The following is a 27,540-nucleotide window of genomic DNA, read 5'->3' on the forward strand; positions in this document are numbered from 1 at the left end:
TTGGAATAGGAAAAGATTTGTGTTCTTGAATCTGGTTTGCATCGAGATGAGGCAAAATATCAAATTCAAGGAAAATAAATCTGCATTCACTTATAGCAGACAAAAGTATGCATATAGGTGGCGTCTGGCTGTGGAATTATTTTTAAATTTTGCATAAAAAAATTAATACCGAATTAGGTTTTCTGTAGTGTGGGGTTGTAAATCAGTATAGTAATATAATAATTATATTGGATAATATAAAGAATAACAAATTTAGAAAATATTTAGTAAATGACTAAAAGAACATCATTAATGGATGAGGAGAGATGAGAGAGAGAATGATTGAAAATTGATGGACGTTAAGAGAGAGAATAATTGAAATGATTTTTTTTTAAGAATAAAATAGTAATTAAATTTATCGGTAAACTAGTATTAAAAATCTGTTGCTTGGTTAGTATACTAGTACTAGACTAAGTAAATGGGAAATAAGTTTATACTCATTCCACAATCAAATAGGAATAAGTTTGAACAACGTATGCGTAAGCATTTATCCCTATGTCATCAAGACTAAGTAAAACGAGCACCAGTATAAACACGAGAAAGATCAACAAATCATCATTTATGGAAAAAAAATTCTAGCAAAATGAAGACTCAAATTGCCCAACAAATAGTACTTTTATCTGGATGAGTTTGAGCACTGCTTCTGTCTTCTGGAGAAGAAGATCCAACTGGGAGCCAGGCAAAGATTTGAGCTTATGTTGCTGCTTCCTATGAAAGGTATTGTGCAAATCTTCTATCTGACCAAAAAAAAAAGTCACTGAGATGCTCTTAAACTAAGATCATCTGCTGCTCCATGGTGTGCTCAGTGCTCTACATGAGTTCTGTTACCTGAGAGATGAACAAAATTCTTCCAGAGGATGGTAAGAGAAATCAAGAAAAGACTAAATCTTCAGGCAATATATGTACAAAAGGCAATGGAGAATAAACCATAAATAAATTGTCTGTAATACTACTACTCATATTTAATACTGACTGTTTTACCAGCGCCAGTAAGTCTAAGCCTGCATCCATATGAGAAGGTTGGGACACCAAGAAGAAGAAAACCATTTACAATATAACCTTCAGTATTAGAGATGAATAAATTGCTCAAGAGCTAATGTAGAAGATGAACCAACATAGTACTCCCACCAGCAGAGTATTGTGGCCAATAGCGTTGCATCTTTATTGTTTTTACCTGACAAACAGAATATGACATCATTTAGTGTATATGCATAATTAAACAACCAGAGATAGAATGTCTTTTAAAGAAATATTTGCAAATAAGATGCCTATAATACAAGAGAATTTGCTAAGCAAAACTTGGGTGAGGAGGAGAACGAGATACAATAAATTATAAGTGGACTCATGCAAGTCTGCACACTGAAGATGACAGGTATTAACTATTCTGGAGTATTTTAACCTAGAAAGAAAAGATTTTCTAGTATATTAAACAACTAGTGAAACTTGTTCAGACTTCAGAACACTGTTAAAAAGGAACTGTGGTAATCTCATCCATAAATTGATCAGACAATATCATCATGAAATGGAAAAGGAAGTGACAGAAAAAGAAAAAGGAAAAAGAAAAACAGAAATAGCACTAGCAATCGATCTTCAGTCTTAATCTGGAGAGTGAAGAACATAAATCTCCAACCACATCATAAGGAGCTCCATAAATTTGAAGTCGCTAAAGAATCCCATAAATTCTGAAGCGGAAAAACAGAATACACGTATAACAATGCCTGCTTAATAAACCTATGCATGCTAGTGAAAAAGGTATTGTACAGAGGAAAGCCCTCTTTCCAAGATTCGCCAACTTTCATTTAGAGGAAAAAAAACAGGGATATGCATAATAGGAGTAGATTAAGATAAAATCAAATAAAAAATGGTAAGAAAGCTCATGCTACTGAAATCCATGATATACTGTTTGTTTTACCTACAAAACAAAACTTGCATGAAGTCAGGACATCTTTTGGACAAGCTGGCGTGCATGATAAAAAGAACAGTTGCCGTGTCAATCATAAATTCCAACTAGAACAATTATTATCATAGAAGGCCTTCTTAAACAAGGTTCTTATACTTTATTTACAAAGATATTCTTCTGCAAATTACACTATATTAGTACTATACTCATGACAGAACTAGCAAACAGCCACTGATAATCTTAATCCACTTCTTAAATGCTTGATGCCATGATACATGCTTCAACACGAGGGAGGGCATGATTTTTCTTGGTTGTACTAAAGTCAAATATTTAGGACCTGGCAACTGACAAGTTCTTCTGCAGCAAAACCTTTTGTTGCAATAACCTCCCAAATATCTGTTTCGGACTCTACGGTATCATCCGTCAGATTTTGGCATGTTAAATTTGTCGAAGGAGACGGTGCAGCTGGTGAGGAGTCCAGAAGCTTCTCCAAGTCAGCTTGCAAAATAGAAACATCATCATTGACATCCTTTGCAATTACATGGAGCTTTCCAAGGAAACCCGCAAGCAAGTATGGAGATTCCGACTCAGTGAAATCACGAACAGGTACCTTCTTAACAACGACTTTCCAAGCATCCTCCTGGTGATCATATATCTTTATCTTACCACTGTCCAAAGAACTAGATGGATCCAAGGCATATAATTCGCCATTTACTACTACACTCAACTTTGTCCCTGCCTGTCTAGCAGGCCAACCCTCACCCATTCCAGCTGGCATATCTACCCAGGTATTTGTTTTGGGGTCAAAGATTTCTCCGCCAACATCAACAAAAAATGGCCAAGAGTACAAACTCTGGGGCACACATAATCTACCCCTGTATGAAGTCATTCCAGTAGCAATGGGTTTCAACAATTCAGCTAGGAAAGCGGTAGGCATAACCTGAGCTTTTGAAAATGGCATGTTGGGCACCTCTGTCCATAAACCTGTAGTCGGGTCATATACTTCAGCAGACTGCAGAGGAGTTAAGCCACCTCCACTCCTACTGACCCCACCAACAACATAAAGCTTATTATTTAACAAACTTGTTTTGCAGAAGGCCCTTCCAGTAGTCATTGAACTAACTCCTTGCCACATATTTACAGAAGGATCATACCGGCACACACATTTCATAGCTGAAGCCCTAGAAAACCCCCCTAATACATAAAGGCAGCCATCAACAGCTCCAATAGCACATCCACAATATGGCATTTGATCCAAAGTATTCCTCCTTCCAAGCCAATTTCTAATGAAATCAGCAATCTTGATGCCGGAACTTATCACATCCCATATTCGCAATCCATACAGGCACATCTTGGTCTCTTCTTCATGAACAATATTTGGCATAGGTGGCAACCTTACCCATCTTCTCTCCAGAGGGTCCAACGCATGCCAGGAGAGTTTATCATTGTCCATCTTTGTTAGTAGATACAGCCATTCTTCAGTTGTCCCAAGTTCTTTTCTCAACTGATAGAGTTCTGCGCTAGTGATGGCAGCCTTCCAACTCCGTGAAACCATCTTTATATTCAGGTAGAAAATTCTGGGCACTCTTGCTAGGATCTGGAGTGAGATCTCATCCGGGAGACTGGGAATCAATCTTGGATTCTCATAACTATAGATAGATGACATCCTCAGCCTCTTGCAGGCTTCAGATTGGGAAGTATCGCAACGCTCCCACGCCTGCTTTTTACTGGTAGGCAAGCTCAAAACTGACCCCATTAAGACCACCTTTTTTTCTCCCTAATATGTCTAGAAGAATCAGAATTTTGTGTTGCTGCTTTCAGTCTATCCTTTATACACTATACCGATGGTTTCGACCATTTCGGAACCAAGAAGAAAGAAAGCCCTAACAAGCATCAAAACAACTGATATAAGAGACTGAACGAATATCTGAAACACTAAGACTTTTATCTTGAATTCATGATAAAAGCTTGCAAAAAAAGTATATAAATTTCCCCAACCCAATGTTGAAATAATCACAAGGAAACTGATAGAAATTTGACATAAAAACTTTCGTCTTTGACCATCTAAATATCGAATCAACGATACCACTCAAGATCCCATCTCTAGCCTAACAAAAAAAAGAAGTTGATAACATGAACACCATCTTCCAGGAGAAGAAGAAAGCCGATCGAATCGAAGCCCCAATTCCCCCCCAACATCAACATCGCAATAGACAAATCCACGGCGCAAATTCACAACCGCCCAAACCCATCACCACGAAAACCCAATCAACCCCGGCATCAAGCGGCGCTCAACATCTCAAAATTTGAACTGAATGCACAAAAGCCCCCAAAAATTAATACCCCAATCGATTGCATTCACAGTACTCCCTACCAAAACACAGGGAATCACCATTCATCAAGAAGAGTCTACCTATCAAAGAAACCACCTACCTCGAGAAGCGAAAGCCTAATTGCTCTTCTCAGTTCGTTTTGCTCTTTCATATAACGATGACATTGAATAGCTATTCTTCCCAAAGCATCATTCTATTCGAGTTCGTCATCGTCTCATCGAGTTGGCGTAGACTTGCCGGCTCTCTTTATCCTCCTTGTATTTATTCATTTAATTTATCATCTATTATTTGACCAAAGCTTGTCCACCTAAATCTATTTACGAGTCCATAATTCTTTTGATTATAAATAGATAGGAAAATTCTGGGTATTATATTAATTAGTTTTTTATAAATTCTTTTTACTAAATAGTTTGTGAATTATAAAATGACTGAGTTGAAGGTCGTGGGAATTATCTGGGAATATTATCATTATAATTTATAATTGGTGGGGCCTTCAAAGTTCAAACTGATCGATATACCATTTATAAGTAACTTTGCAGATGAGCCCTCGGGAGTTCCCAAATCATGATGACGACCTATAAGCTTTTGCAGAAAGGACCCTAGTAAGTGTTAGTTATCATTTTTGGGTTCGCTTCTTCTGTCGTTTTATTCCCTTGTTAAATAGTAAATCCCTGTTCCTCTCGTCTTCCTTTTGGATCTCTACGTCAGAGGAGAAGGAGAAGGAGAAAGAGAAAGAGGAGCAGAGATTCTAGCGAGACGGATTCAGATTCGATCAAATCCACCTTCTCCGGCTTGGCATTTGGAAATGTTCATGGCGGTGACCGCCAGAGACTATAAAAAGGTGCGATCTTTCTCAGATTATCCACTGATTTAGCTGCTCACGTTGGCCTTACCCTTGGTCCTTGCAAGATAAGATCCATTTTGTGTTTTATCTCTTGATAGTGACGAACACACCTATATCTTAGTTTCTGGAGTATATCTTCTTCTTTTTTTCTTCTTTTTATGCTGCCTTGGTTTTGATTAACCTAATTCGTTTGGTAATATGCAAATTCTTGTATGGCAATTGTTATTTGTTGTTGATCTATGAGTTCATGTCTGTTGAGGTGAAAAGTGTGAGTGGGATGTTATTAGATGTGAGAAGTTATAGCCTATTCGAGTAGATCATAAAAAGAAAGAGGATGTGACAAAAGTGATGCTTGTGTACTTGTTTGAATAATTTTAGCTCAGACATGGGAAGCTAGAGATTTGGATATTCTATGCAATTTTTGGTTCTTTTTTAAGCTGTTTATGTTTTAGTCGGCCTCAGGAGATTGGGTATGTAGTTTGGTTTATAATAATGTTCTCCATTAATGATTTCTGACTGCAACATCGAACTAGTCTTAGATATTTGTTTTAGCTCAGAAATGGTACAAATAATAGTAGTTTTAGTGCTTCTGTAGAACATGTGTCTCATTGGATTGGATTGGATTGAATTGAATTGATCATCTCTTAAGATGATATGCTTGCTCTATCTGATCTATTGGTCTGCTATATTTGCCTTCTCTCTTTTATGTTTTCAGAAATCAGAGTCATTCATGTAGTTTTGTTTTTCTATTATAGTTATCTAAGAAATGGAAGATATTTCTCGTGGTTCTTCTCAGAGAAAATTTACTAGTGGATTGAAAGCTATTTCCTATTATTCTTGGTAAAGTAATTGATAAATTTAACGTGTAATCATGGCAGGATTGCAAGTTATAATAGTTGGGGATATAAATTAGTTCTTAAGAAGACCTGAAGTAGAGATCTCGTATCCCAAGTTTCGCTTGTTAGAGTTGTTCCAGATATCCCTGAAAGCCTTGTGATTTTATGAATAACTAGCCTCTTTGCATACATACAGACCATAACTCCTCTATACAAGAGTAAAATCATTTTTTCCCATGTATTATTCCAGCAACAGAAGATCTGATCAGCTCTTTCCCTAAGATTTCGAAGAATTGGTTATGATTCGCTTCTTTCCTCGGAATCAAACAATTTCCAATCACGATTTTTCATTCAAATATTTTCCGGAGTTTCTTATGTTGTTTTCATTGCAATATAATGGATTGGAATTTTCCATCTCCGGGGAAAAATGCAATTATCTCATATCAAACCGACGTTTTACTCAAAATGATGCGAGTGTTTAGACCAACTACATATTTTTCACTCATAATGAACTAAAAATATTTCATCTATTTATCCAAATGCTAAATGGCCGAACAACCTCAAGTACAAAAGAAAAAAAAAAGATGATTTCTTTACAAAATCTTTTAACAAAATTTGAATAGTAATTTTATTACAACCACCCACCGACCTCATGTATAAGATATTAAATTACAAACCAGGGTAAAGTATGTTTATGTGTCGGTTTCACAAGATAAAGTTATGCCAGCTTCATGGCAGGAATAGCGGAGGAAATGTGATGAGCTCCAATCCGGGATATCCATATTGAATTCAACCTGGCTTCATTCAGGATTCAGCCCCTAAATCGAGGATATAATGTCACCAAAGAACTCACATCACTCACTTTCTTCACTTTCTTCTAAGCTCAGATGATTCATATTCTTCTCAAGGGGCGGCAAACCATCTTCAGAATCACTTTCAGATCCCTCCTTCGTATGTAGCGGCAATTCATTAGTTTCTACAAATAAGAAATAAGGACATCTTAGTTACTTTCCAACTGAATGCATGTCTAGATGGCAGAGAGCAGTTCGAAAAACATAAAAAAAATATTGCTTCAAATGCAAGTATAATATACCCTTTGTGGATAGAGATGGTTTTGGAGTTCCCAAGTTACTAGACAACCAGGAGTTCTGGACGGAGATGATTTCAGAGCCATTTTCACATTGGGAGTATGCCTTAAGAAGTTCTCTTCATGTTGAAGACATAACATCAAAATAGTTAATTAGAAACACCACATAGAATATATCTGCAGGTTGATTAAACTAGGAAGAGAGAGCATGTATAAAACAGCAGCTCTCTTTCATGAGTAAGTTGGGAGCATTCACAGTTATCCTATGCAAATAGGAAATTAAAAAAGAACTGTGATATCAATTATGATGCAAATGCAAAAACTCCATCAAGCCATGTTTCAGCCACATAATGACTATTCTCTTTCTATTTTTTTGAACAGTTAAATGCAGCATTTACAAACACTTACTTGTTCAGAGACAAGAATGAATGACCCCACTTGAATTTGCCTAACAGAAGGTTTGCCAGTTCTTCTTCCCCGCTGCCAAAATTGAAAGGAAATTTATTGGCTAACAAAGCATTCAATTCCTTCTACAGATCAGCAGCTGAAAAGTGAAAACTCCAAAAATACAATTGCTGATTAAATAGGGCCTTACCATGTTATTGTCTTCTTATCAGTTAACAATCTTCTTTCTATATCTCACAACTTGTTTTCCATTGTATTGTTAAAGAAGTAACGATTTTGTTTTCTATTATTAGCAACGGTGAAGCAGGCTTGAGTCATCGAATCAGAATATGCTAACGTTCATAGACCCTGAATTGCCAGGAGGCTCTTGCATGGTGTTAAAACAATTTCTGCCTAAATGTGAATGCAAATACTTTGGCTGCTTTGTCTTCTAGCATTTCTAGATTGGCCTATCAAGGACAAGCTAGATCATGATTTAATTACATAATATAATTTTTAATCCATTAGGATAGGGCTAAATATATGCACTCTTTAATAGTCTTAAGAGATGATGCAGAATGGAACCATATTTTCTCTACAGTGATGTCCATCACATATTCCTTGGGGCTGCTTGATCAGATCAAATTTTTGGTAGAAGAAATTTAAAGGGGAAACAAGGAAAAAGGTTCATTATAACCATGATGTGAGACCTAAAAAGTCATCAGATAAAGGACAGATAATTACTTTTTCATACACATCCCACTTCACAACATTAACATGATAATGCATGAACTATTCCAAACCAACAAAATAAAACTTTATAGCTCAAATTTTCGACAACTTAAAAGAAAAACAAAAACAAAAACAAATGCGGGATAGTTAACAAGCATTTTTTTCACACATGTGCACAAGTACTTCAGCTGAATTTAAACTCATAAAACTTCTGAAAACTGAAAGGTAATACCTCAATAGCTAGCTAAAAACATGTGATGAGAAAGTACCAGATTATCAGTGCCGCTGATAGTGCTTCAACACAGGATAACTCACATGGATGGCCATAATTCACAGGATTTGCTGCCACCAACCATGGCACTGCATCAGTTAGATAGATTAGTTAAATATTATACCGTCTCACAGACATACGACCATATAATAAAACTTTAGTAACTTTGACTTGTAATCTCACGACAGTTCTGCAAACTGCTATACAGTAACATACATGAGCATATCCTGAAATGTATGTTATAACACTTGATCAACATATTAGTTCTCAAGCTAAGGTACGATCCATCAAAATTTGAATCACACTTGTGACAGGCTTCAGCCTTAAATATTCATGAAGTGATATAGTAATATATGGTTCTCTGTTTTTTTTACAGTTTTCAAGGTTGGGAATGTTTCATACAATCCTCCTGTAAGACATAATATTCTGTAGCTAACATTTTAAGAGGAAAATTTTCACCCCAACACTAACCACCACAATTATCTTTTACCATTTCTAGTGTACAATACAGTTGGCCTCCTTATTGTACATATTCCACTTAGTAGAATATTATGTAAAGAACATCTAAGTACTTATTTCTCAGGCAATAATAAATAAGGAGCAATAGTTTCAAATATCACGGGTATCCAAGATCTCACAAAGACGAGGTGCACCACATCGAAGCTTCACAAAAGGAACATCATTCAGGCGTGCCCATGAACAATCAACCACAGCCAGCCCTTTTCTTTGTATTAGAGCATGATCTCTCTTGGAGACACATTGTGTCCCTACAGGACTGCCAAAATGATAAAAAAAATAAAGTCACAAATGAGGCAAACTATGTATCCAAGAAACGTAAGCTGTTTTATAAGACTCTTAGAGCACCAAAGATATATATAGATTACATTCTTTGCAGTTTGCACAACCAGACAAGTTCTTACATTTCTATTTCTTCAAATGACAGGCAAATCACTAGATGACATACATAATACATAAGTTTTTCAGAAAATCTCTATACGCACCTCAGAACAACTCCACCAAAAGCATTAGTCACCCGCAACTCCTGCAAGATCAGTTAAGCCCGTCAATTATCATGACATGCCATACATTGAAACAGAAAATAATACAGAAATTTTTATCTTAGACCAACTCACCTAGCCTTATCTTCAAACAAATTATTTTGTCACTTAACTTAGACTGACTAATACAAGAACATATAGGCAAATTTCTGAAAGAAGAAGAATTAATGGGAAGTCATTTGGGGCCATTAGCTTAGTGTGGCATAGACCTTTTATTGAAGAAGCAGAATAATATAAATCACTCTTCTTCCATATGTGGTGCATATGGGAGAGAATCTTCTGAAAGAAAAAGTATATAACGGATACTGGAAAATCACTGGCAACATTACAGACTATACCGAATTACCTTCAAAAGACCAAATCTTGAAAGTTTGCGACCAGTGCATCTTTTGACATCACATTGTCCAAAATCCTGAAATAGAACAAGAAACAAGTTCAGTCCTCAGAGTCACTTGGTTATCATGGAGCTATTATAGATTATACTGACCCACATTGCAAGCTGCACCGACAGAGCCTTGGGTTCCTCATTCACATCTTCTGAGGATAAGAGTCAGTACTCTTGTCAATATACTAGCTTTTCAGAATAAAGACATACAATATTACATAAGAATGAAGCAATGGTTTACATTCTGTTTACCGAAAGCTACTATCTTGAAGATCTAACGAATAATCAAACACAAAATATCTCCAACATATTCCTGCATGTATGACATTTTTTGTTCTCACATCAGCTACAACATTCTGCATTTTATTCTCGTTCAAATGCCAAAAGTACAGCTAGTAGAGTTTTACGCATGAATAATTAGCCTCTTAATTTTTAAGGATCACTAGTGTGGCTCCCTCTGCTATGCTGCACATACATAGCCAAGAGAATCCTTCATATCATGGCTATTGATAACTTATCTAGGCTTCTGGTTTTACCAAAACATCTGGAATCTAGCTGTGAGACTAAATCCTGTACATCTAGCTAAATGAACATCCCAAAGGGACGTGAGATCATACCGTTATGAGTTGGGAGTGACGTCCCAGCATCACCATCCCTGCAACAAGAGAATAGAGAAGAATCCGTAACATTACCTTAAAAAAAAAACCCTCAATAAATCAATATTAAAATCCAAAGAGGATTCCTCTCCCCCTTACCATGACACTTCTCGATTACTACTAGATTGGCCTCGGCCGCGGCCCCGCGACCTCCTCGACCGGTTGTAGCCCATCAAGAAGCAAGAGAAGGCGGCGCCGGAGAAGGCGAGGCAAAGGGTTTTTATACAAGGGATTCCTAAAAAAGCCTGCCGAGTACTAGTACTACCGAGCCTATTTGGTCCCCCCGACGCACGTGAATAGGGCGTGCAGAACCTTCCGACTTTTTACAGAAGCGGCAGGGCTCGATTTGCAATTAGATGCAGGGTGTCATACGCAAATAATTTCTATTGCACTAAAAAACTATATTTTACGTTTTTTTCTCAGAAGTCTATTATCTAACGCATAAGATGCTCCCCAACTCCAAGTTATTAAACTGAGAGCAAATTGATATTTTAACCCCAAGCTAGGGTTAAAGTCTGTTTAACAGGCTAACTAACACATGGATTATGAGGAGGTTAATGATTTTATTTCAAAACCTCTCGTCTCACCTCTCCAGATAAGATCCGAGTCCAAGATGGGATTAGAAGAGGGTAATTTGTAATAATAATAATAATAATAATAATAATAATAATAATAATAAAAGAATCTATTTTTCTGAAAGACAACAAAATAGAGGGGGTAGTTTTGAAAAGTTAAGCCCTGTTATATCGACACAAATGTTGGTTTATCTCTGATGACGTTAATTAATAGCTGCCAAAAAAGCGTCCAATGAGCAAGTAGAGAAAGAATCAGTTTCGTTTCTTTGCAGATTGGCATGGAAAGAGTGAGTGAGAGAGAAAGAGAAAGAGGGAGTTAAATTGACATGTAACAGTTCACTACAATTAGGAGGAGCCGAGAGAAATCTTTAACTTTTGGAAGAAGATTGATTAAAAACACTCTTATGTTTTGCCTTTAACGTCTGTAACACCTTAAGATTTTTAGGAAGACTTGTAGGTAAATAGTTTCATAAAATCAAACCAATGATACATCAACAAATGGACTGAGAAGATAAGACGACGACCTTTTAATACAAATCTCACACTTTGATTGTAATATAGAGTACTTTAAAGAAAAATATTAAGCCTAAGGGCATAAATGAAAATAGCAAAGAAAACACAACTCAGGCGGATTCTCGGATGCAAAAAATTTAAGTCATCCTGTTGCATCTTAACCATATGAGTATTCATCATTCGACCTTTGTTTACTTTCATGCTTCAAAAAGAGTAAATTTGATCTCACAACAGCTGATGAAACAGAGATAGTTATATCAGTTTATAAAATAAAAAACTGAAATATCTAAAATACTCTTCAGCAAATTATTTACCGAAGGGTGACAGATCAACAATGATATTGTCTCAAAAGTGAGTGGATCAAATTAATTTACACTGGAGTATTATGATCATGACAAATATATAGTTACTTTAACTCATCTATGTGATAACTATCTGTGAACATCGAAGCACTTTCAGGTAATAAAAGAACAATTCAAGAGTTGAATAAAAAAATACTCATATGAACAGATGCTAAATCCCTAAACGTTTTGAGAGGTGAATTCTAAGAAACTATGACATGCAATTCGCCAATTACTCATTTGAGTTCAATAAGAAAGATTGCGAGATAGACCTTGTAGCCGAGATGAAATCCTAGCTCGTGTTCAACTCGAAAAGAATTTGAGGCAGCTCGTGCTAGGCTCATTTATCTTAATGTGCTAAGTCTAACTCATTTAAAACACAAGTCATTTAGTCTGCTTAGAGTTTAACTAGCTCTATTAACTTAACAAATTATCAAACGACTTAGATAGTTAGATATTATAGCACTCATAAGTCATAACCTTAAAATATTATGAAGAAATTAAAAATAATAGATAAATGAAGAACCAATAGCAATCTAACAACTATATGATTTATTAATTAATTATCAGAGTTTAACCATTAGATTAAAATTCGAGCTATATTGAGCTGAACAACGAACTAGATTGACCGCCCTGAGCCTCATGCACTTAAATACCCTTTTTAATCTATTTTCTATATACATAATATATATTAAATTAGGCAAATAAAAAAAAATAGAATCAGGAGAGAAGACAATTTTTTTAGAATTAATTACAATTAACTCTCCTAAACTATCAACATCTTCCACACATATATTTTTGAACTTTTTTTACAACATTGACCTTCTAACTTAAGAAAATTCTCTTTTCAGAGAATCCAAATAGTTACTTTTTTTTCTTAGTTGAGGGTTAACACGAATATATTTCTTCATTCAGGAATTCTATATGGATAATAAAAAAGTTTAAAATATATGTGAAAATATAAAAGCTTAGAGGGGCTAAGTATAATTATCCCATTTCCTCTGTATTTCTTATCTGTTTTTCTTCTCCTTTCTTGCATCTTTGGTTCAAAAGTTCCAATTCTGTATAATTCTGGATGCATTGTACAATTCTCTCATTGTATGCAGCTATGTAAGTAGTTATGCATCAACGAAAGCCCCTAACCCCCCTACCAGATGATACTTTTACAATTAAGTCCCTTGGATGATTCACTCTCTGTCTTCTATTAGTAACTTCCAAAATTAGCCACTTTGATGATTCATTCTCTCCATTTCCATTAATACTTTCCTATTCTGAGATTCATGCATTTGAAACTCTATTTCCATCAGCCTGTCTGAAACAACAACAGAAGGCTAATTTTTCCTTCAAACCCTTCATCTCTCTTCCACCATGGGCCGACGAAAACTTCCCATTAGAAAGATAGATGAGCCCTCTAGGCTTCAGATTACTTACTCAAAGCGTAAACATGGTCTTATCAAGAAGATCTATGAGATGTCAGTGCTTACTGATGTGGATGTTGCCTTCATATCCTTCTCACAAGCTAAAAGGTTGAGTTTCTTCTCTGGCACCAAGAGGTAGATCCTTGATTTCTCATCTCATACTATACTGTGCTTCATAGTTCTTGGTGTTAATTCCTTTTCCCTATTTCTTCTCTAAAAGAAATTACTTTTCACTATTTCTGCAGAATCGAGGATGTTTTTAAGCAATATACAGATTCACCAGTGTTTCAAAAAAACCAGTATGTTATGATCTCTACTGCTATCATATTTAGTTGTTCCTTTTTTTTTCTTCTTTTTTGGACCATCATCTAATTATTGATCCTATGTTTCCTCTCAATCACTTACTATCTTGTTCAATATGAACATGCAGTAATTTAGTGGAACAAGAGGTATGTACTAATGACATTGAAATGTTTACAATTTTTTTTTCTTTTTACTGGACCCTATCTGACTATTTTATTGCTTTTTTAAATATTGTAGCAAATTCTCGGGGCATTGGATTCAATAAGAAAGCAAACTGATGCAAGATTATCTTCTAATGCTGAGTTATCTCTCCTCCTCTGTATCTGTAGATATATGTGTATGCATTTGCGTAAGCAGGTTGTATGTGCTTATAATTTTATATGCATCTGTATAGGATTCTGTACTTTTAGTTCAATATGTCAACACATAAACAGGTTAAATATTACAGATCCTCTCCTAGCATGTTGTTTCACCCCAAACACATTCTTCATCACTGTCTAGAAATCATGCTTTATTAACTAATATCTTATCATTTTCTGTCTACATTCGACGATCTATTCATTCCTTGGATCTGTTGGGACATCTCATATCAGAATCAGGGTATGCAAATCCCTATGCTTCAGTCTTAGCATATGTCTCACCACTGTTCATGCATGTATTAACTATTACTTTGCTCAACTTTCTCTTGTTGTGAGTTTTGTTCATCTACTTCAGGCCCTTGAGCAAGAGGTTCAGATGAAGGAAGAGGAGCTTATGAGAGCAAATGCCGAAATCAAGTAAACTTACTACTACTACTTCCATATTCTAGTTTGTGCTCATGCATCAAAACAGGCACACATGCATGCGTGTATATATATTGAGAGAAAAGGGAAAAAAACAATAAATGTACTGAATTTTCTTACCAATAATTTCCATCCATGTAGGAAGTTTGAGATAGACGATTCTGAGACTATCGAAACACTTGAGGAGATTGAGGCACAGGAGCAATTTCTGATCAATGCGCTGCAACGTTTTTCTCAGAGAAAGGTGACTCTGCCTTCACTTCCAACATTTAAGATTGTTAATACTTAGCATAAAAGAAAACTACTCTGATAAGCTGCTTTGCTTTTATACAGATGTTCCTGACTGAAACTTGCAGTGGCCCCGGTGGACCATTAATTAATCAGGTAAGATATAAACAACAAGGCACCTAAGAACAATTTAGAACATATTAGCATTGACTAGTGCAAATAAATGAATCACTAAGAATTTTATGGGAGGATGTAATTTCCTTGATTACTTTTATGGCTGCTGTAACCCTAGCCATATATACAAATTGGAAATTGGTTGGTTGGAGCATCAAATTCTCTTGAAAGCAAATCATTGAAGGGTTTATAGGATTCCTTTTTACATGCTACTGCTTCTTTTACTTTTGCTCTTCCTTTTAGAACTATTGGGCCTTGTAAAAATCCTGAGTTAAGGGGGAAAATAATAACTCATTCTCTAACAATCATCAAAATTATTTCTTCTCAGAACCACCACCCACAGAGCGAACGATGGTATGTCAAGCCAAACGACAACGTAAGTCAAATTTTGTCCTTTTTTCTATTGAGTGAATAAGAAGACAAATCAAATAATACAAAAGCATTGATGATCATTGTAGCTAATGGTTGGTTTTATTCTCCTCCTTCGCAGCTGGAAATGATGCTAGGAGTAAATTTAAATATAACATAAAACAGTAGGAAAAGTCTTGTTTTCATAATTTTCAGTAGTTTCCATATGTGGTTTACAGACTCCCAGATATCAATATGAAGCACAGCAAACTGCCAGACCTGCAGAGATGAACTGGATGCATCAAACACAACAAACTGCTGGACCTGCAGGGATGAACTGGGTGCATCAAACACCGCAAACTGCTGGACCTGCAGAGATGAACTGGATGTATCAAAACCATGGCTCTGAAAATTACACCACCTCTTTCAGAAGAGGTAACACAGATCATGTCCATTAAAGTTAGTTAATACTCCATGCAATTCAAAGTTTTTCGAATGCAAATTGAAAATTAGACATTCTTTTATGTTATTCAATGTTCTAGATGCTGGAAAAAGTTGTTAGAAGCACAGCTGGTGAATGTATAGGAAGGAGAGTTAACTGAGCATGAATAAATTACCTTGAAAACAACATTTACTTGGACAAGTGTTAAAGTAATATTTTAAGTTCCAATAAGATAATGAAGATAATATGGTAGATCTCCATTTTAAATGCATTCAACAAGTGCCAGAAGCTTGGAGTCAGCACACTCTTTGTGGATCCAACATGTTCATAAAAGACTATGCTGGAGAATATTTGGGGACCTAATTAATTCTCAAGGTCCATGAATGAAAATACCACTTACTGCAATCTCTACCTGTCCTCCAAGACACCAAAGATTACATGCCTTATGATTGAAATCCAATCTATTCATTCCATTTAAGTTAAGTTTGATATTTCAAAATACTAACCTAACCCATGAAGGGAATATTAAACCTATGACGCTGCTACATGGAAGGACTCATTGAGCCCTGAGTTCCTTAATCCCAAGGCAAGCTTGCGCACACGTCAGCTCAACCAGGCTTAGCTTAATAAGGGTATGTATATAGACCCTTATCAAGCCGAGCCTGAGTGAGCTGACATGTGTATATATATACACACACACACAAAGTAAATCAGTTGCAGTTGGGTTACATGTTTGATTGCATTTTACAAAGTGTAGAATATGCAAGATTCAATTCAAGCTTGAATCAAGCAGGATGTTGGATGTTGTAAGCTTGATGCAATCTTGATTTAGGCTTAATTTGAAGTAGACTTGAATTTGTTTATCAAGAGGCTCGAAATGGGATTAGATTCGCCTCAAGCTCAGAATAGGCTCGAATTAAAAATAATCAACTCAAACTAGATCCTTCATAGATTACAACCAAATGCTAACTGATTCGTAAATTATGACCCTACCTGATTCATAAAGAGGGTGCTTATATGCAGATAACCCTACCTAATTCATAGGTTACGACCAAACGCTTCAAAATTTTCTTTCTAAAATGAAGATAAAACTAGTCATGTGAGGGTTTATGCATGGATTTTTTACCAGCTGTCATTACCTCCACTTATGACGAAGCAGAAGTATATTGTTTATCACTACCATTCCCGCAAAGTTTCCGCCTAAATTTCAGAAATACCTAAAATACCCTTTCTAAAAATACTGGTTATAAATTTTTTACTTTCCATAAATAGTAAATATAATCAATACTAGTTTCCACATAGATAATATTAAAACGTTAGATTTATGATAGAATTCCTCAATACTGCATTTATAAAACTATTGTGTACGATCAATAAAATTATATCAAAAAATTAATACCTAAGACATCCTATAGGGCCTATTAAGTAATTGGCACACAAGCAACTATATTTATCCATACAAAATAAAAATTTACTATTTTAGGCTTTTAGCCTCATCCCATTGTTTTCCAACCAAAAACCAAAATATCATTAAGGATAAGGATCAACTTTAAGTAAAGTAATGGTTCCCTTGATCAACTATTGCTTCGCTTCCCCCCCTTAGGGGAGTTTCCTTATTGACTCACTTTGGACAAGGACTCCCTTCGCTCAAACAAACTAGAATAAAATCCTATTGGAATTCCGAGCACATATGATCGTTCCAAATCCCAAAAGTTGATCTCGAACATCATAATATGAGATCCAAAGTCAGGAAAATGGGCGAGAAAATCAAGTCGATTTTCGGTAGAAAAGAGGATAGGAAATCCGCTTGATTTACGATTAAAAATTGGGTAGAATAGTAAAGTGGCTAGCAAATCGGTAACCTTGTTAGGGAAGCACGTCAAATATCCCGATTCTCAAAATTGAGCAAGAAGAAGACCTTCACGAGGTTGAAGGGCTCCTTATCATGTAACCAAAGAAGGCCTTAATCTAAAACCAAATCATTTTCTATCACCTCCTTTTATCAGTTTCCTTTATATGTCTTGAAAATTGGAGTTTTTGCAAAAAAAATATTCATTTTATCTTTCACAATCTATTTCCAAGCCAAAGAAATTTTGTTCCGAAAAGATTTCAAATGAGTTAGAAGAACTAGCTGCTTGCTTGGTGATTATCTTGTTGGAATTAATTTCAATTAATTACAACATATATGGGCTTATATGTGATATAAATATATATTGAATAATGGACTGTCAAATATCTAATCAGACCTGTTATGAAGTGATCAAATTAAGTATTATTTATCGGATTTAATATGTGTCATAAGGAGTGAGGCCTTTAATGTGTAAACTGCGTATTAATAACTTTATTATTTAGTGACAGTCTAAATTATATAAAGTTTGAAAATAATACAATTATGCTATTGGTCCCTGGGGAACACAATTAAATATGACAATTTTTGTAAATAACGAAATAATATAGGCAAGTTCTGAATTTAGACCCGCTAAGGATCCAATAAGGAAAATAGGCTATAGATCAACTCTTCTGAAGAGGTGCCTATTAAAAAGAGAAGAGGAAGAAGTTTGTCTCATTCTCTTCAAATTTTGATCCTCTCTCTCTACTTCCATCTCTCTATCTCTCTCTCTTGTAAATAGAGATTGATCTTGAGTAATTTGACATGAGGTTTTCTGTCAAGAATTTGCGATTCGGGTGTCTTTCCTTGTGTAGAAAAAGTTTGTCGTTGCCGTCTCTCTTGTTCTCTCCATCGGACTTGAGAGGGATTACTTGGAGATCTAAAGGCTTCTAGTGATCACTGGCGATTGTGTCTCTCTGGAAGATCATGACTATGGACGAAGGTAATTTAGAATCAAAGGTTAGAGGATCATGGTAAATCTAAGATTTATGATTTGTGGTATAGTTATGCATGAATTAATTTTCTATCACATCTTTCTTTTTTGAACTGAGATTGCACCATTAAAGCAACCGGAGTACAAATTCATCAACTCAACTATTAGAAATATAAACATGCTTCTATTTCCAAGAAAAGAAGCTACAAAAATAAACAGAAAAAAATCAAGGGAGCTTATGATTAAAGAATTAGGGTAATAGGAATGATATCAAATCGCCAATTATCCAACATTGCTACTAAGCAAGATGCTTGATACTGATTGTCATAGAAACAAAGGTTACAAGAAGTAGAATGCAAGATGAAATATGAAACTTCTATCATGGTAGAGAAGCTCAAGTTGATGTCTCTTCTGCTTTCAATATATGACCTAACAAAAAAGATATTGATTCCTTGAGAAAATAACAAACAAACCTTAGAGTGCTTCTATTACTCTTCCACCAGTACCCAAACAATTACTTCATCTGGATTAGAATGCATTTCAGTGGAGCTGCCTGTTAATAAACTTTTGATCTAGTATACGTTTCTTGATATATGTAATTTGAAATTGTATATTTGCTTATGAGAACTAACTCAGCATCTGTTTATTAGGAATCGAACATGGAGACGATCTCAGCATCAACAATTACTTCTATTGAGGATGTGCAATAAGGTCCCCTTATCCATGTTGGAGAACTTTTGAAGTTTGTTAGCCTATTTAGAATAATGAAAAGCAAAGACTATTGCTTGATAAACTTGGTCATGTGGAAAATGGACATGTAATTCACTATGTTGAGGTTCATTTATGATTTTCGTTAAACATATAGCTCTGGTGTCATAGAACCAGTCTTCAGAAACATATGATAATTGAAACTTGCAGTTATGAAGCTACATTCCTTATTATTGTTTACTTGTTTCTGAATAATTATGGCTATGTTCTGGATCATCATTTGATCAGAAATAGTCGGGATAATAGTTTCAGATAGGTGCTTTTTGCATACCTATAATCTATTTCCCACTTCATTACTAGGCATTAAATGCAAATTATGTTCGAATCTCATTACAATTTCCTACAATGCAAAATAGGGGAAAAAAGTCAAGCAGCGAATCCACTGGTTTTGGTACAGTGTTGGTCTTGGAATCTTTATATCCCATGTTGAATTACAAAGGCAAATGCATTAACTACTGTCACTGTTTTGGAAATAGATATGTCATTGTGGAGGTCGTGTACTAACTCTAAGAAGCTCTGATATGGAACGTGCTATACTTACTGAAAGAATTCCGTTTGTAAAAAATTCCAATCAAATTGCTTCTTTTAAATTCTTCTGGTGATAAGGCAAAAAAAAAAAATATATACTAGATATATTAATTAGAATATGATTTAACTTGGGGTTTCACGTGTTAAAGAAACAGACTAAAAAGTCCCTTCTTTGTACATCACAAAGGATTTAGATTACTGCCTCTAAATCCACTCGACCATAGTAGAGATATCCTAATGGCATCCAGTTCAAAAAACGATAACTGCGCTTCATGACAATCCTTGAAAGCTCAACTTTCATAACACACATAGAGAATAAAAATAAAGTTTGTCGTGATGCTCAGATATGTCAACAGAGTTAAGATACTATGTTGAATAAGAAGAGAGATGCAAGGGCCTAATGGAGATGTATTGGCACGTCGAGAGGTAATCTAAGAAATTAAGCTGCAAGAATCCAACTCCTCATTACAGCTAAATCCAAAAGAGGCCCAAGATTCCAGATCACAGAGAGATGAGTAAGGAGATGGAAAGGTCGAACCTTTGGGTGTATCCAGGAGAGGAACGGCCTTTGAGATGGTTTTGAGCTCTTGCAGCTCTTCCGAACATGCCTCCAAGAACACAGTGGAGACATTTTTCTCTTTTTCTTCCGCTCTCTTTTTTCCCTTCCTGTGTGTGATATCATATTGCTTCGAGTTTTTTCTAGATGTATAACCTTCTAACCCTCAGGCTAAGCTAATTATTAAAATTTCATCGATTTCACTAAAAGGATAAAAATACTTCTATTTTTGTTTTTACATACTCCTTTTGGTTAATGGTTATTATGCCATTTCTATTTTAAGAATTAAAGACTTTAGCATATATTTTGTTAAAAACTAACATATAGAGTGTATATATATGCAAAAACTATGATTTTTAAAGGATATAGAAATAAATATAAAATTTAAAAGGGCATGCATACAAATAAATCACCCTGGACTCTAGAGGGTATGGATGTAAAGAAATCTTTATATTTTTGTTTTTAAGTTCTAATTTATTTTCGCAATTAAACAATAGAAAGTTAAATATTTAAATAGTACATAGATAGTTTTAAAGCACGTGTCATTAATATAAATATCATCTTGGTTATTTTTCAAGTGAAGTAATTTAACAGAAAAAAGATTAAAAAAAACTTTAAACTAAAAGAAATACTTAAAAACCAAAGTAAGAATACTTTTATCTTTCTATTTTAAATTATTTAAAATTTAATGATAGTTTACTCCAACGAGTATTATGTTAAAAAAATATAAAGATTTAAACTATATACATACAAAAACTGTAGACATTGAGCGACAAAGTCATTTTCTAAGAATAGAGCATCTCCGATCAGACTCTAAAACTCTAAATTTGGAGCCCGGTGGAGCTCCAACTGAGCTCCAAATGGGGCTCCAAATTTGGAGCGGTAGAGCTCAAAATTTGGAGCTCCATCTAAAAATTTGGAACCCAGCTCCAATACTATTTAGCTTTTAGAAATATCAATTCTGCCCTACAAAAGCTTAATCTAAAATTTTAAATTCTATCTGTATCATTTATTAAATAATATAATTAATTAAACTGAATATATAATTAATTTTGCTAATCAATTTTTAACAAAAATAATACCTCTCATCGAGATCTTTAAATGAGTCTAATATGAAATTATTTAAGTTATTTTTAAATATTTTATATTTTTATTTCTGAAACTATTAAATATTAGTCTTATTATAAACATATCGATGAGAATTTTCTAACTATATATTTTTTATTAAAAAATAATAATATTAAGAGAACTTATTAAGTGATTTAGAATATATATATATTATATTATATTAATTAATAATAAATATAGAGCCGGTGTATTGGAGTGCACCGAGCTCCTGGCTCTCTCCCTTGGAAATGTTCTGTATGTAAAGAAATCCAATTTAAAATACATATATATTATTAACTATATTTTTTTAAAATTTTAGAACTAAAATATCTTTCGGATTAAATAATAAAATAATTAATTTAAGATTAATTATGTAACTAGCCGGTTCGCCAAAAATTTGTTAGGTTACACAAGTTACTGTTAACCATCGTATAGATCAATTTTTATTGAATTAATTTCTTATTTAGTTTAATAACAAAATCGAACCGATGTGATCCGAGATAACTATCGTTTCTCCTTCTCCGGTTTGACAACTTCGCTTTTTTGCCCTCTTTTTCTTTTTAATTATTATCGGTCGGTCTGTCCCTCTCGTTACATAAGTCACCCTTTCAGCTTAAAAAAAAAATATAATTAAATGCAAAGAAAAGAAGGTCGTCTTTGGATCCTATTCATGCGGCTTACGCAGTTATGTTGTGTGTGTGTGTGGATTATAAGGTTCGTTGAACCTGGATGGGTTTGACTTTACGAAATCGCCTCTTGCCACCAAGCGCGGGAATTGAACTGGTGAGTGGCCCAAAGAGACATTTAGTTTCTAACTAAAAGTTATTTAGTTCTTTTTGATTCTTGAGGAAATCTTTTTCAAACTAAAAGTTTTCCTGAGATTCTCGTCGTAGGAATAACAAAAAGGTGAGAAGTGGTGGTGGTCATGAACAAAATTTTGGGAATCCTCCATTAAAAGGTGGTCTTTTTTATTCTCTTTCTTTCATCCACACTGTTTTTTTTTTCCTCCTCCTATGGAAATGCATCATATTTATTATATAACATGTAGGAGATTCTTTAATATTCTCTATTTTGGATCGATTTGGGTCATCTGATCGATCTTATCCATACCATTAGCTAATGCCCGTTTTGCCTGTCTATGATTTGGAATATTTTTGGATCGTGGATTGTTCAATAATTTTGTCCAACCATTGGATTTTATTTGCATGGGTTGACCTTAGAATTCTCTCATGTGTGGCGATGGGTTTTTCTGTTTTTTAATCTGCAACTAGGCATTATGTGATTGTATGATTGCTTCAAAGGTTTTATCTTGATTATTTTGAGAAGAGCTCAGGTGACATAAAGTACACATCCTTTTTTTAGTGCATTATTGGTTACAACTTTATTGCATCTTGATGTATTCCTGATCTGAAGTAGTTGTTGAGTCGTTGATTCTTTATTTTATTTTATTTCTTTCTGAGTTTGTGCTGATCCTTTCTGCATAGTCTTCCACATTATGGCAGTGGTCACAACGAAATTAATTCTATTGCTACGAATTTTGACTTTAACATATCTGCGAAAGATCTTTACCATGGAGCTGAGAGGAGAATAACTGAGAGTAAACTTTTTCAACATTGAAGTCAACTATGAATTTGATGAATATTTGTTCGTTCATTGAATAACTGAGATTTATCTTTGTATATCTTCTTTAGATGCTTTCTTCAAGTTTTATATGATTCACGTTTCACATTAGAAGTTGACTTGGAATTATGCTAATAACTCGTTTGCAGCTTTCAGTAGTTCTTAACATGTTAAAGGTATGACGCTATGATTAAAGTATTGCTTCTCTACTTGCTTTCGTTGTCTTGAACAATCCTGTATTGTCTTCCAGGTTCGTAGTTGCCAGTGCGAGTTTGGTTGGGAGAGAAGTTTGACTTCTATTAGTTTAAGGCCTATAAAATGCTCTCTGTGTACTCTCCAATGCCATCAAGGTTGTGCTGTGAAGTACTCATTGTCTAAATTCCAGCTTGTGTGAGTTCTAGTTATTCCTTCACTTGTTTTCATCCAAAATAACATCTTTTCTAGAGATATAGTACCTTTATTTCATCAACGATTACTACTGACTCTGTAGAAAGTCATAACTATGGCAGCCTATCTTCATGGAGAATGGATCTAAATAAATAAAAAAAATTCCTCATTCCTCAAACATCATAGTTGATGCATTGAAGCGTGCTTGCTAGAGTTTAAACTTGGCTATCAGTGTTTGGTAGTAGTATCTTTTCTTTGTATAACTACTCCTTTCAACTTTACAGGTTCATTCTCTAAGTTAGTGATGGGTCGCTCAGTTTGCGACGAAGTGGAAAACAATCAAACGGGTATAAGAAGCCTTCCATCCTCACAACGCTGGACAGAGAAGAATCAATCTGTTTACAAGGTGGGACTTCCTCCGCGGAGGAATCTATTCTCAGAATTTGGCGACAGAGTAAAGGAAACATTCTTCGCGGATGATCCTTTACGTCCTTACAGGGACCAGCCAAAATCGAGGAAGCTCGTACTAGGTGTGCAGTTCTTCTTTCCAATCCTTGACTGGGGAAGACACTACAAACTTAGTAATTTGAAAGGAGATTTAATTGCCGGGTTGACTATTGCAAGCCTGTGTATTCCTCAGGTATATATACAGAAAGAGTTGGTTAATGTGATTCTAATATGAGCTAGCTCACCATATTATATTGCCTAACATGAGATTTTTCTCGTAAACTAGGACATCGGCTATGCAAAGCTTGCTAACCTGGAGCCGCAATATGGGCTCTGTAAGTTGATATACTCTCATGGTACTGAAATTCTAAGTAGTAGTTCCTATGCAATGAGCTTGCTATTTTATTTGTTGCAGATACCAGTTTTGTTCCTCCTCTAATTTATGCGGCAATGGGTAGTTCGAGGGATATTGCGATTGGACCGGTTGCTGTCGTGTCTCTCTTGCTCGGCACGCTTCTTCGGAATGAGATTGATCCATTGAAGAATAAGGAGGGGTACCTACAGCTTGCATTTACTGCGACGTTCTTTGCTGGTGTCACTCAGGTGGCACTAGGATTCCTGAGGTAAGAACTATTCTTTGTAAATTCCTACTTCAACATTTTCATCTGTCAGAAGATCTGCAGATCCAACCACTGTCTTGATCACACTTTGCAGGTTGGGATTCCTTATCGAATTCTTGTCTCATGCTGCCATAGTTGGATTCATGGCTGGGGCAGCTGTTACTATTGCCCTTCAACAGCTGAAAGGATTTCTTGGAATAAAGGACTTCACCAAGAATACTGACATTGTGTCTGTTATGAAATCTGTGTTTGGCGCAGTTCATCATGGGGTAAGACCATAAGAAAGACTTTGCTCTCTTGTCCTACTTGCCAAAATATGAGTTAACCTTACTAAATTTTGCGTTTTTTTCCCAGTGGAACTGGCAAACTATAGTGATAGGTGTGGCCTTTTTGGCGTTCCTTCTGTTTGCGAAGTACATTGTAAGAACTAATTCTATTACAGAATGATTCTTTTAAAGTATATAGTAATTAATCTTATTATAACACTAATCATTTGAGTTTAATAGGGGAAGAAGAAGAAAACTCTTTTCTGGGTGCCAGCAATTGCTCCTTTGCTTTCAGTTATTATATCCACCTTCTTTGTATACATAACTCGTGCTGACAAGCAAGGCGTTCAGATTGTAAGTTCTTAAATTTCCTTTTTCACTTAGGGAGAAGATAGAGAAGGGTTAATATCACTGGAATATGTTACGAGGCTTGTCACTAATGAATTACAGGTGAAGAATATAAAGAAAGGAATCAACCCATCATCAGTTAACCAAATCCATTTCACTGGTTCATATGCTGCAACAGGTTTCAGAATTGGGGTGGTCGTCGGAATGGTAGCATTGACGGTATTATAAGAGAAAAACTTAAATGCTTCAATCAAATATGACAAACATGTGTTGTGTTCCTTGTGCTAAATGATGCAAAAATTTATCAGGAAGCCATAGCTATTGGAAGAACATTTGCTGCAATGAAGGACTATCAGCTAGATGGAAACAAGGAAATGGTGGCACTAGGATCTATGAACATCATCGGTTCGATGACTTCGTGCTATGTGGCAACAGGTAATGTAGCTAAAATACTTCGTAAGAGTCACTCACTGTGAATCAGAGAACTTAGAAGTTATGTGCTTAAGGATATAATGCTGTATGCAGGATCATTCTCGCGGTCAGCAGTCAACTATATGGCTGGCTGCCATACGGCAATTTCCAATATAGTTATGTCAGTGGTAGTAATGCTGACACTAATAATGATCACTCCCCTGTTCAAATATACGCCAAATGCCATACTTGCAGCTATTATTATCTCAGCTGTGCTAGGACTGATTGATTACAAAGCAGCACATCTTATCTGGAAGGTTGATAAATTGGACTTCGTGGCATGCATGGGAGCTTTCTTTGGTGTTGTGTTTGCGTCTGTGGAGATTGGCCTCCTAATTGCGGTTAGAATCTAATCCCAGTCTGAGAATATCTTCATTTTGGAAGATCTTGCCTTGGAACAAAGATTAGCTTTGCTCTTCTCTTTTTCTTCCAAAATAGGTTTCAATATCACTAGCTAAGATCCTTCTTCAAGTAACAAGGCCAAGGACAGCTTTGCTTGGGAATCTTCCACGAACTACCATATACCGAAACGTTGAACAGTACCCCGAGGCCAAAAAGATTCCAGGGGTTCTAATTGTCAGAGTAGATTCTGCCATCTACTTCTCCAACTCCAACTATGTCAGGGAAAGGTAATAACCTCATCCTCATTACCTTATTGGCTATTAAGCTAGCGTTCTTTTGTACTAATTCTAGCTATCAGAACTTAACTTGATGGGATGAAGAAAAAAGGAAGCAAAAAAGTAAAATACAGCCTTATGACTGTTTAAATGCTGAGATGGCAATAAGATTGATGCAAAATCCATAGATAGGAACAAGTTCCAATATGCTTCCAAGGTCTAAGTTTAGTATGCCATTTCAAATATTCACGTCATAATGAATAAGTAGATGTTGAAGTATAGGTATATTTTGTGTTGTTTTGAGTGATGAACTGATGTCTCCTCTATCACTAACTACCTTTCATCTTCCTCTCAGAATCCTAAGATGGTTGACAGACGAGGAAGAGCAGCTAAAAGCACAAAACCTACCAAGAGTTGATCATTTGATTGTCGAGATGTCACGTAAGAAAATCATACTTTTACATAGACTTTACGCATCCAGGTGATTAACTATGATTTATTGTGTTACTTTCTGCAGCGGTAACTGACATTGACACCAGTGGCGTTCATGCCTTAGAGGACCTGTATAAAGGCCTCCAGAAGCGCAGTGTTCAGGTCAGCAAAGAACCTGAGCTTTATCTCGAAACATTCGTAAAAAGTCTGTCTAGCTTACAGATTTGAAATATTCTTATAAATTACCTCGCAGCTTATTCTTGCCAATCCGGGGGCTGTGGTGATTGAAAAGCTTCATCTTGCCAAGTTCACAGAGATCATCGGCCAGGACAAGATTTTCCTGACGGTCGGAGACGCAGTGAAGAGTTGTGCTCCTAAGGCGATAGAAGATGCATGAAAGAGAGCAATAAATGGTATACCTCGCAAGGAAAATAAGTGTGTGTGTGTATATATGTGTTTGCTTCTTGTAAGTGTGTGTGTGTGTGTGTGTGGTTCTTCTTCTCTTGCAGTTTTTGTTGAATTACTGCTGAAGGACTTACAACATGAGAATGAGAACTCACATGAAGAGAAGAAGAGTCCTGCGTCTGGAAAAGAATGCCATTATGATATACGAAAAGGAGTGGGTGGCAGTGGCCATGTCAATAACTTAGTTGATGGCCGACTTGAAAGCGGGCTTTGGATATCAATATATCATTGTGCCTTAGAATAAATTTGGGATTGCTTTTAACCTTCTTCTTTTTTCTTCTTCTTCTCTTTCTTTTCTTCTAGTTTAGAGAGCGTACGTATCAATGTTTTCTACTAGTCTGCTTGCATGTTCATTAATAAAATTTTCTAGCTTTTGTGTTCGTAAATCAAGTCTTCTTTTGCTAAATCTTCTACTTGTGAATGAGAGGCACGTTGAA

The 27,540-nt window shown here is 35.5% G+C and overlaps 3 protein-coding genes and 1 long non-coding RNA gene across 9 annotated transcripts; 2 read left to right on the forward strand and 2 right to left on the reverse strand.

The window, feature by feature from the left end:
* Positions 1-454: 454 nt before the first annotated feature.
* On the reverse strand, positions 455-4,591 carry LOC140799589 (F-box/kelch-repeat protein At1g22040-like). Of its 4 annotated transcripts, none has more exons than XR_012111036.1 (4): positions 4,373-4,546; positions 2,277-3,822; positions 1,021-1,213; positions 455-867 (listed from the first exon to the last, which is right to left on the reverse strand). XR_012111036.1 is itself a non-coding variant. In XM_073153970.1 (4 exons), exons 2-4 carry the CDS (start codon positions 3,693-3,695, stop codon positions 910-912), a joined length of 1,596 nt encoding a protein of 531 aa, XP_073010071.1. In that variant the 5' UTR covers positions 3,696-3,822; positions 4,373-4,547; the 3' UTR covers positions 455-909. The 4 variants fall into 4 exon arrangements, 2 of the variants coding, with proteins under 2 accessions (XP_073010071.1, XP_073010085.1); XR_012111035.1 differs by having other exon boundaries at positions 1,013-1,213; XM_073153970.1 differs by having other exon boundaries at positions 455-1,040; positions 1,168-1,213; positions 4,373-4,547.
* Positions 4,592-4,919: 328 nt separating this feature from the next.
* Positions 4,920-7,880, forward strand: LOC140790626 (uncharacterized). The gene is made up of 2 exons (XR_012109421.1): positions 4,920-5,113; positions 7,421-7,880. It is a non-coding gene; the product is annotated as an uncharacterized lncRNA (long non-coding RNA).
* Positions 6,541-20,459, reverse strand: LOC140790607 (uncharacterized). Of its 3 annotated transcripts, XM_073140753.1 has the most exons (11): positions 20,306-20,459; positions 15,487-15,576; positions 14,578-14,711; positions 9,972-10,021; positions 9,831-9,896; positions 9,428-9,468; positions 9,065-9,201; positions 8,425-8,515; positions 7,448-7,519; positions 7,046-7,158; positions 6,541-6,928 (listed from the first exon to the last, which is right to left on the reverse strand). In XM_073140753.1, exons 1-11 carry the CDS (start codon positions 20,371-20,373, stop codon positions 6,807-6,809), a joined length of 984 nt encoding a protein of 327 aa, XP_072996854.1. In that variant the 5' UTR covers positions 20,374-20,459; the 3' UTR covers positions 6,541-6,806. The 3 variants fall into 3 exon arrangements, with proteins under 3 accessions (XP_072996854.1, XP_072996872.1, XP_072996863.1); XM_073140771.1 differs by lacking the exons at positions 14,578-14,711; positions 15,487-15,576; positions 20,306-20,459 and adding exons at positions 10,487-10,524; positions 10,625-11,164 and having other exon boundaries at positions 9,972-10,018; XM_073140762.1 differs by lacking the exons at positions 14,578-14,711; positions 15,487-15,576; positions 20,306-20,459 and adding exons at positions 10,487-10,524; positions 10,625-11,147.
* A 2,925-nt stretch (positions 20,460-23,384) lies between these two features.
* LOC140795498 (sulfate transporter 1.2) lies at positions 23,385-27,489 on the forward strand. The gene is made up of 14 exons (XM_073148098.1): positions 23,385-23,440; positions 23,722-24,077; positions 24,171-24,219; positions 24,300-24,507; positions 24,599-24,773; positions 24,859-24,924; positions 25,011-25,124; positions 25,221-25,337; positions 25,427-25,553; positions 25,644-25,930; positions 26,028-26,218; positions 26,562-26,647; positions 26,724-26,800; positions 26,892-27,489. Exons 2-14 carry the CDS (start codon positions 23,742-23,744, stop codon positions 27,033-27,035), a joined length of 1,977 nt encoding a protein of 658 aa, XP_073004199.1. The 5' UTR covers positions 23,385-23,440; positions 23,722-23,741; the 3' UTR covers positions 27,036-27,489.
* Positions 27,490-27,540: the final 51 nt, after the last annotated feature.

This window comes from Typha latifolia, chromosome 1 (genome assembly GCF_019914945.1).
Source record: "Typha latifolia isolate L0001 chromosome 1, TyphaL0001v2, whole genome shotgun sequence".
NCBI classification, from domain to species: Eukaryota; Viridiplantae; Streptophyta; class Magnoliopsida; order Poales; family Typhaceae; genus Typha; species Typha latifolia.

Coding starts and splice junctions, on each gene's coding strand:
- LOC140790607 (XM_073140753.1), bottom strand. CDS start 20,373: ATGTTCGGAAGAGCTGCAAGAGCTCAAAACCATCTCAAAGGCCGTTCC. Junction 9,897..9,971: donor CGGTGCAGCTTGCAATGTGG/GTCAGTATAATC, acceptor GTTCTATTTCAG/GATTTTGGACAATGTGATGT. Junction 9,202..9,427: donor TTTGGTGGAGTTGTTCTGAG/GTGCGTATAGAG, acceptor TCATTTTGGCAG/TCCTGTAGGGACACAATGTG.
- LOC140799589 (XM_073153970.1), bottom strand. CDS start 3,695: ATGGGGTCAGTTTTGAGCTTGCCTACCAGTAAAAAGCAGGCGTGGGAG. Junction 1,214..2,276: donor AAGAACTTGTCAGTTGCCAG/GTCCTAAATATT, acceptor TCTGTTTGTCAG/GTAAAAACAATAAAGATGCA. Junction 1,041..1,167: donor TTGGCCACAATACTCTGCTG/GTGGGAGTACTA, acceptor ATATGGATGCAG/GCTTAGACTTACTGGCGCTG.
- LOC140795498 (XM_073148098.1), top strand. CDS start 23,742: ATGGGTCGCTCAGTTTGCGACGAAGTGGAAAACAATCAAACGGGTATA. Junction 24,078..24,170: donor CAAGCCTGTGTATTCCTCAG/GTATATATACAG, acceptor CTCGTAAACTAG/GACATCGGCTATGCAAAGCT. Junction 25,338..25,426: donor TCGGAATGGTAGCATTGACG/GTATTATAAGAG, acceptor AAAATTTATCAG/GAAGCCATAGCTATTGGAAG.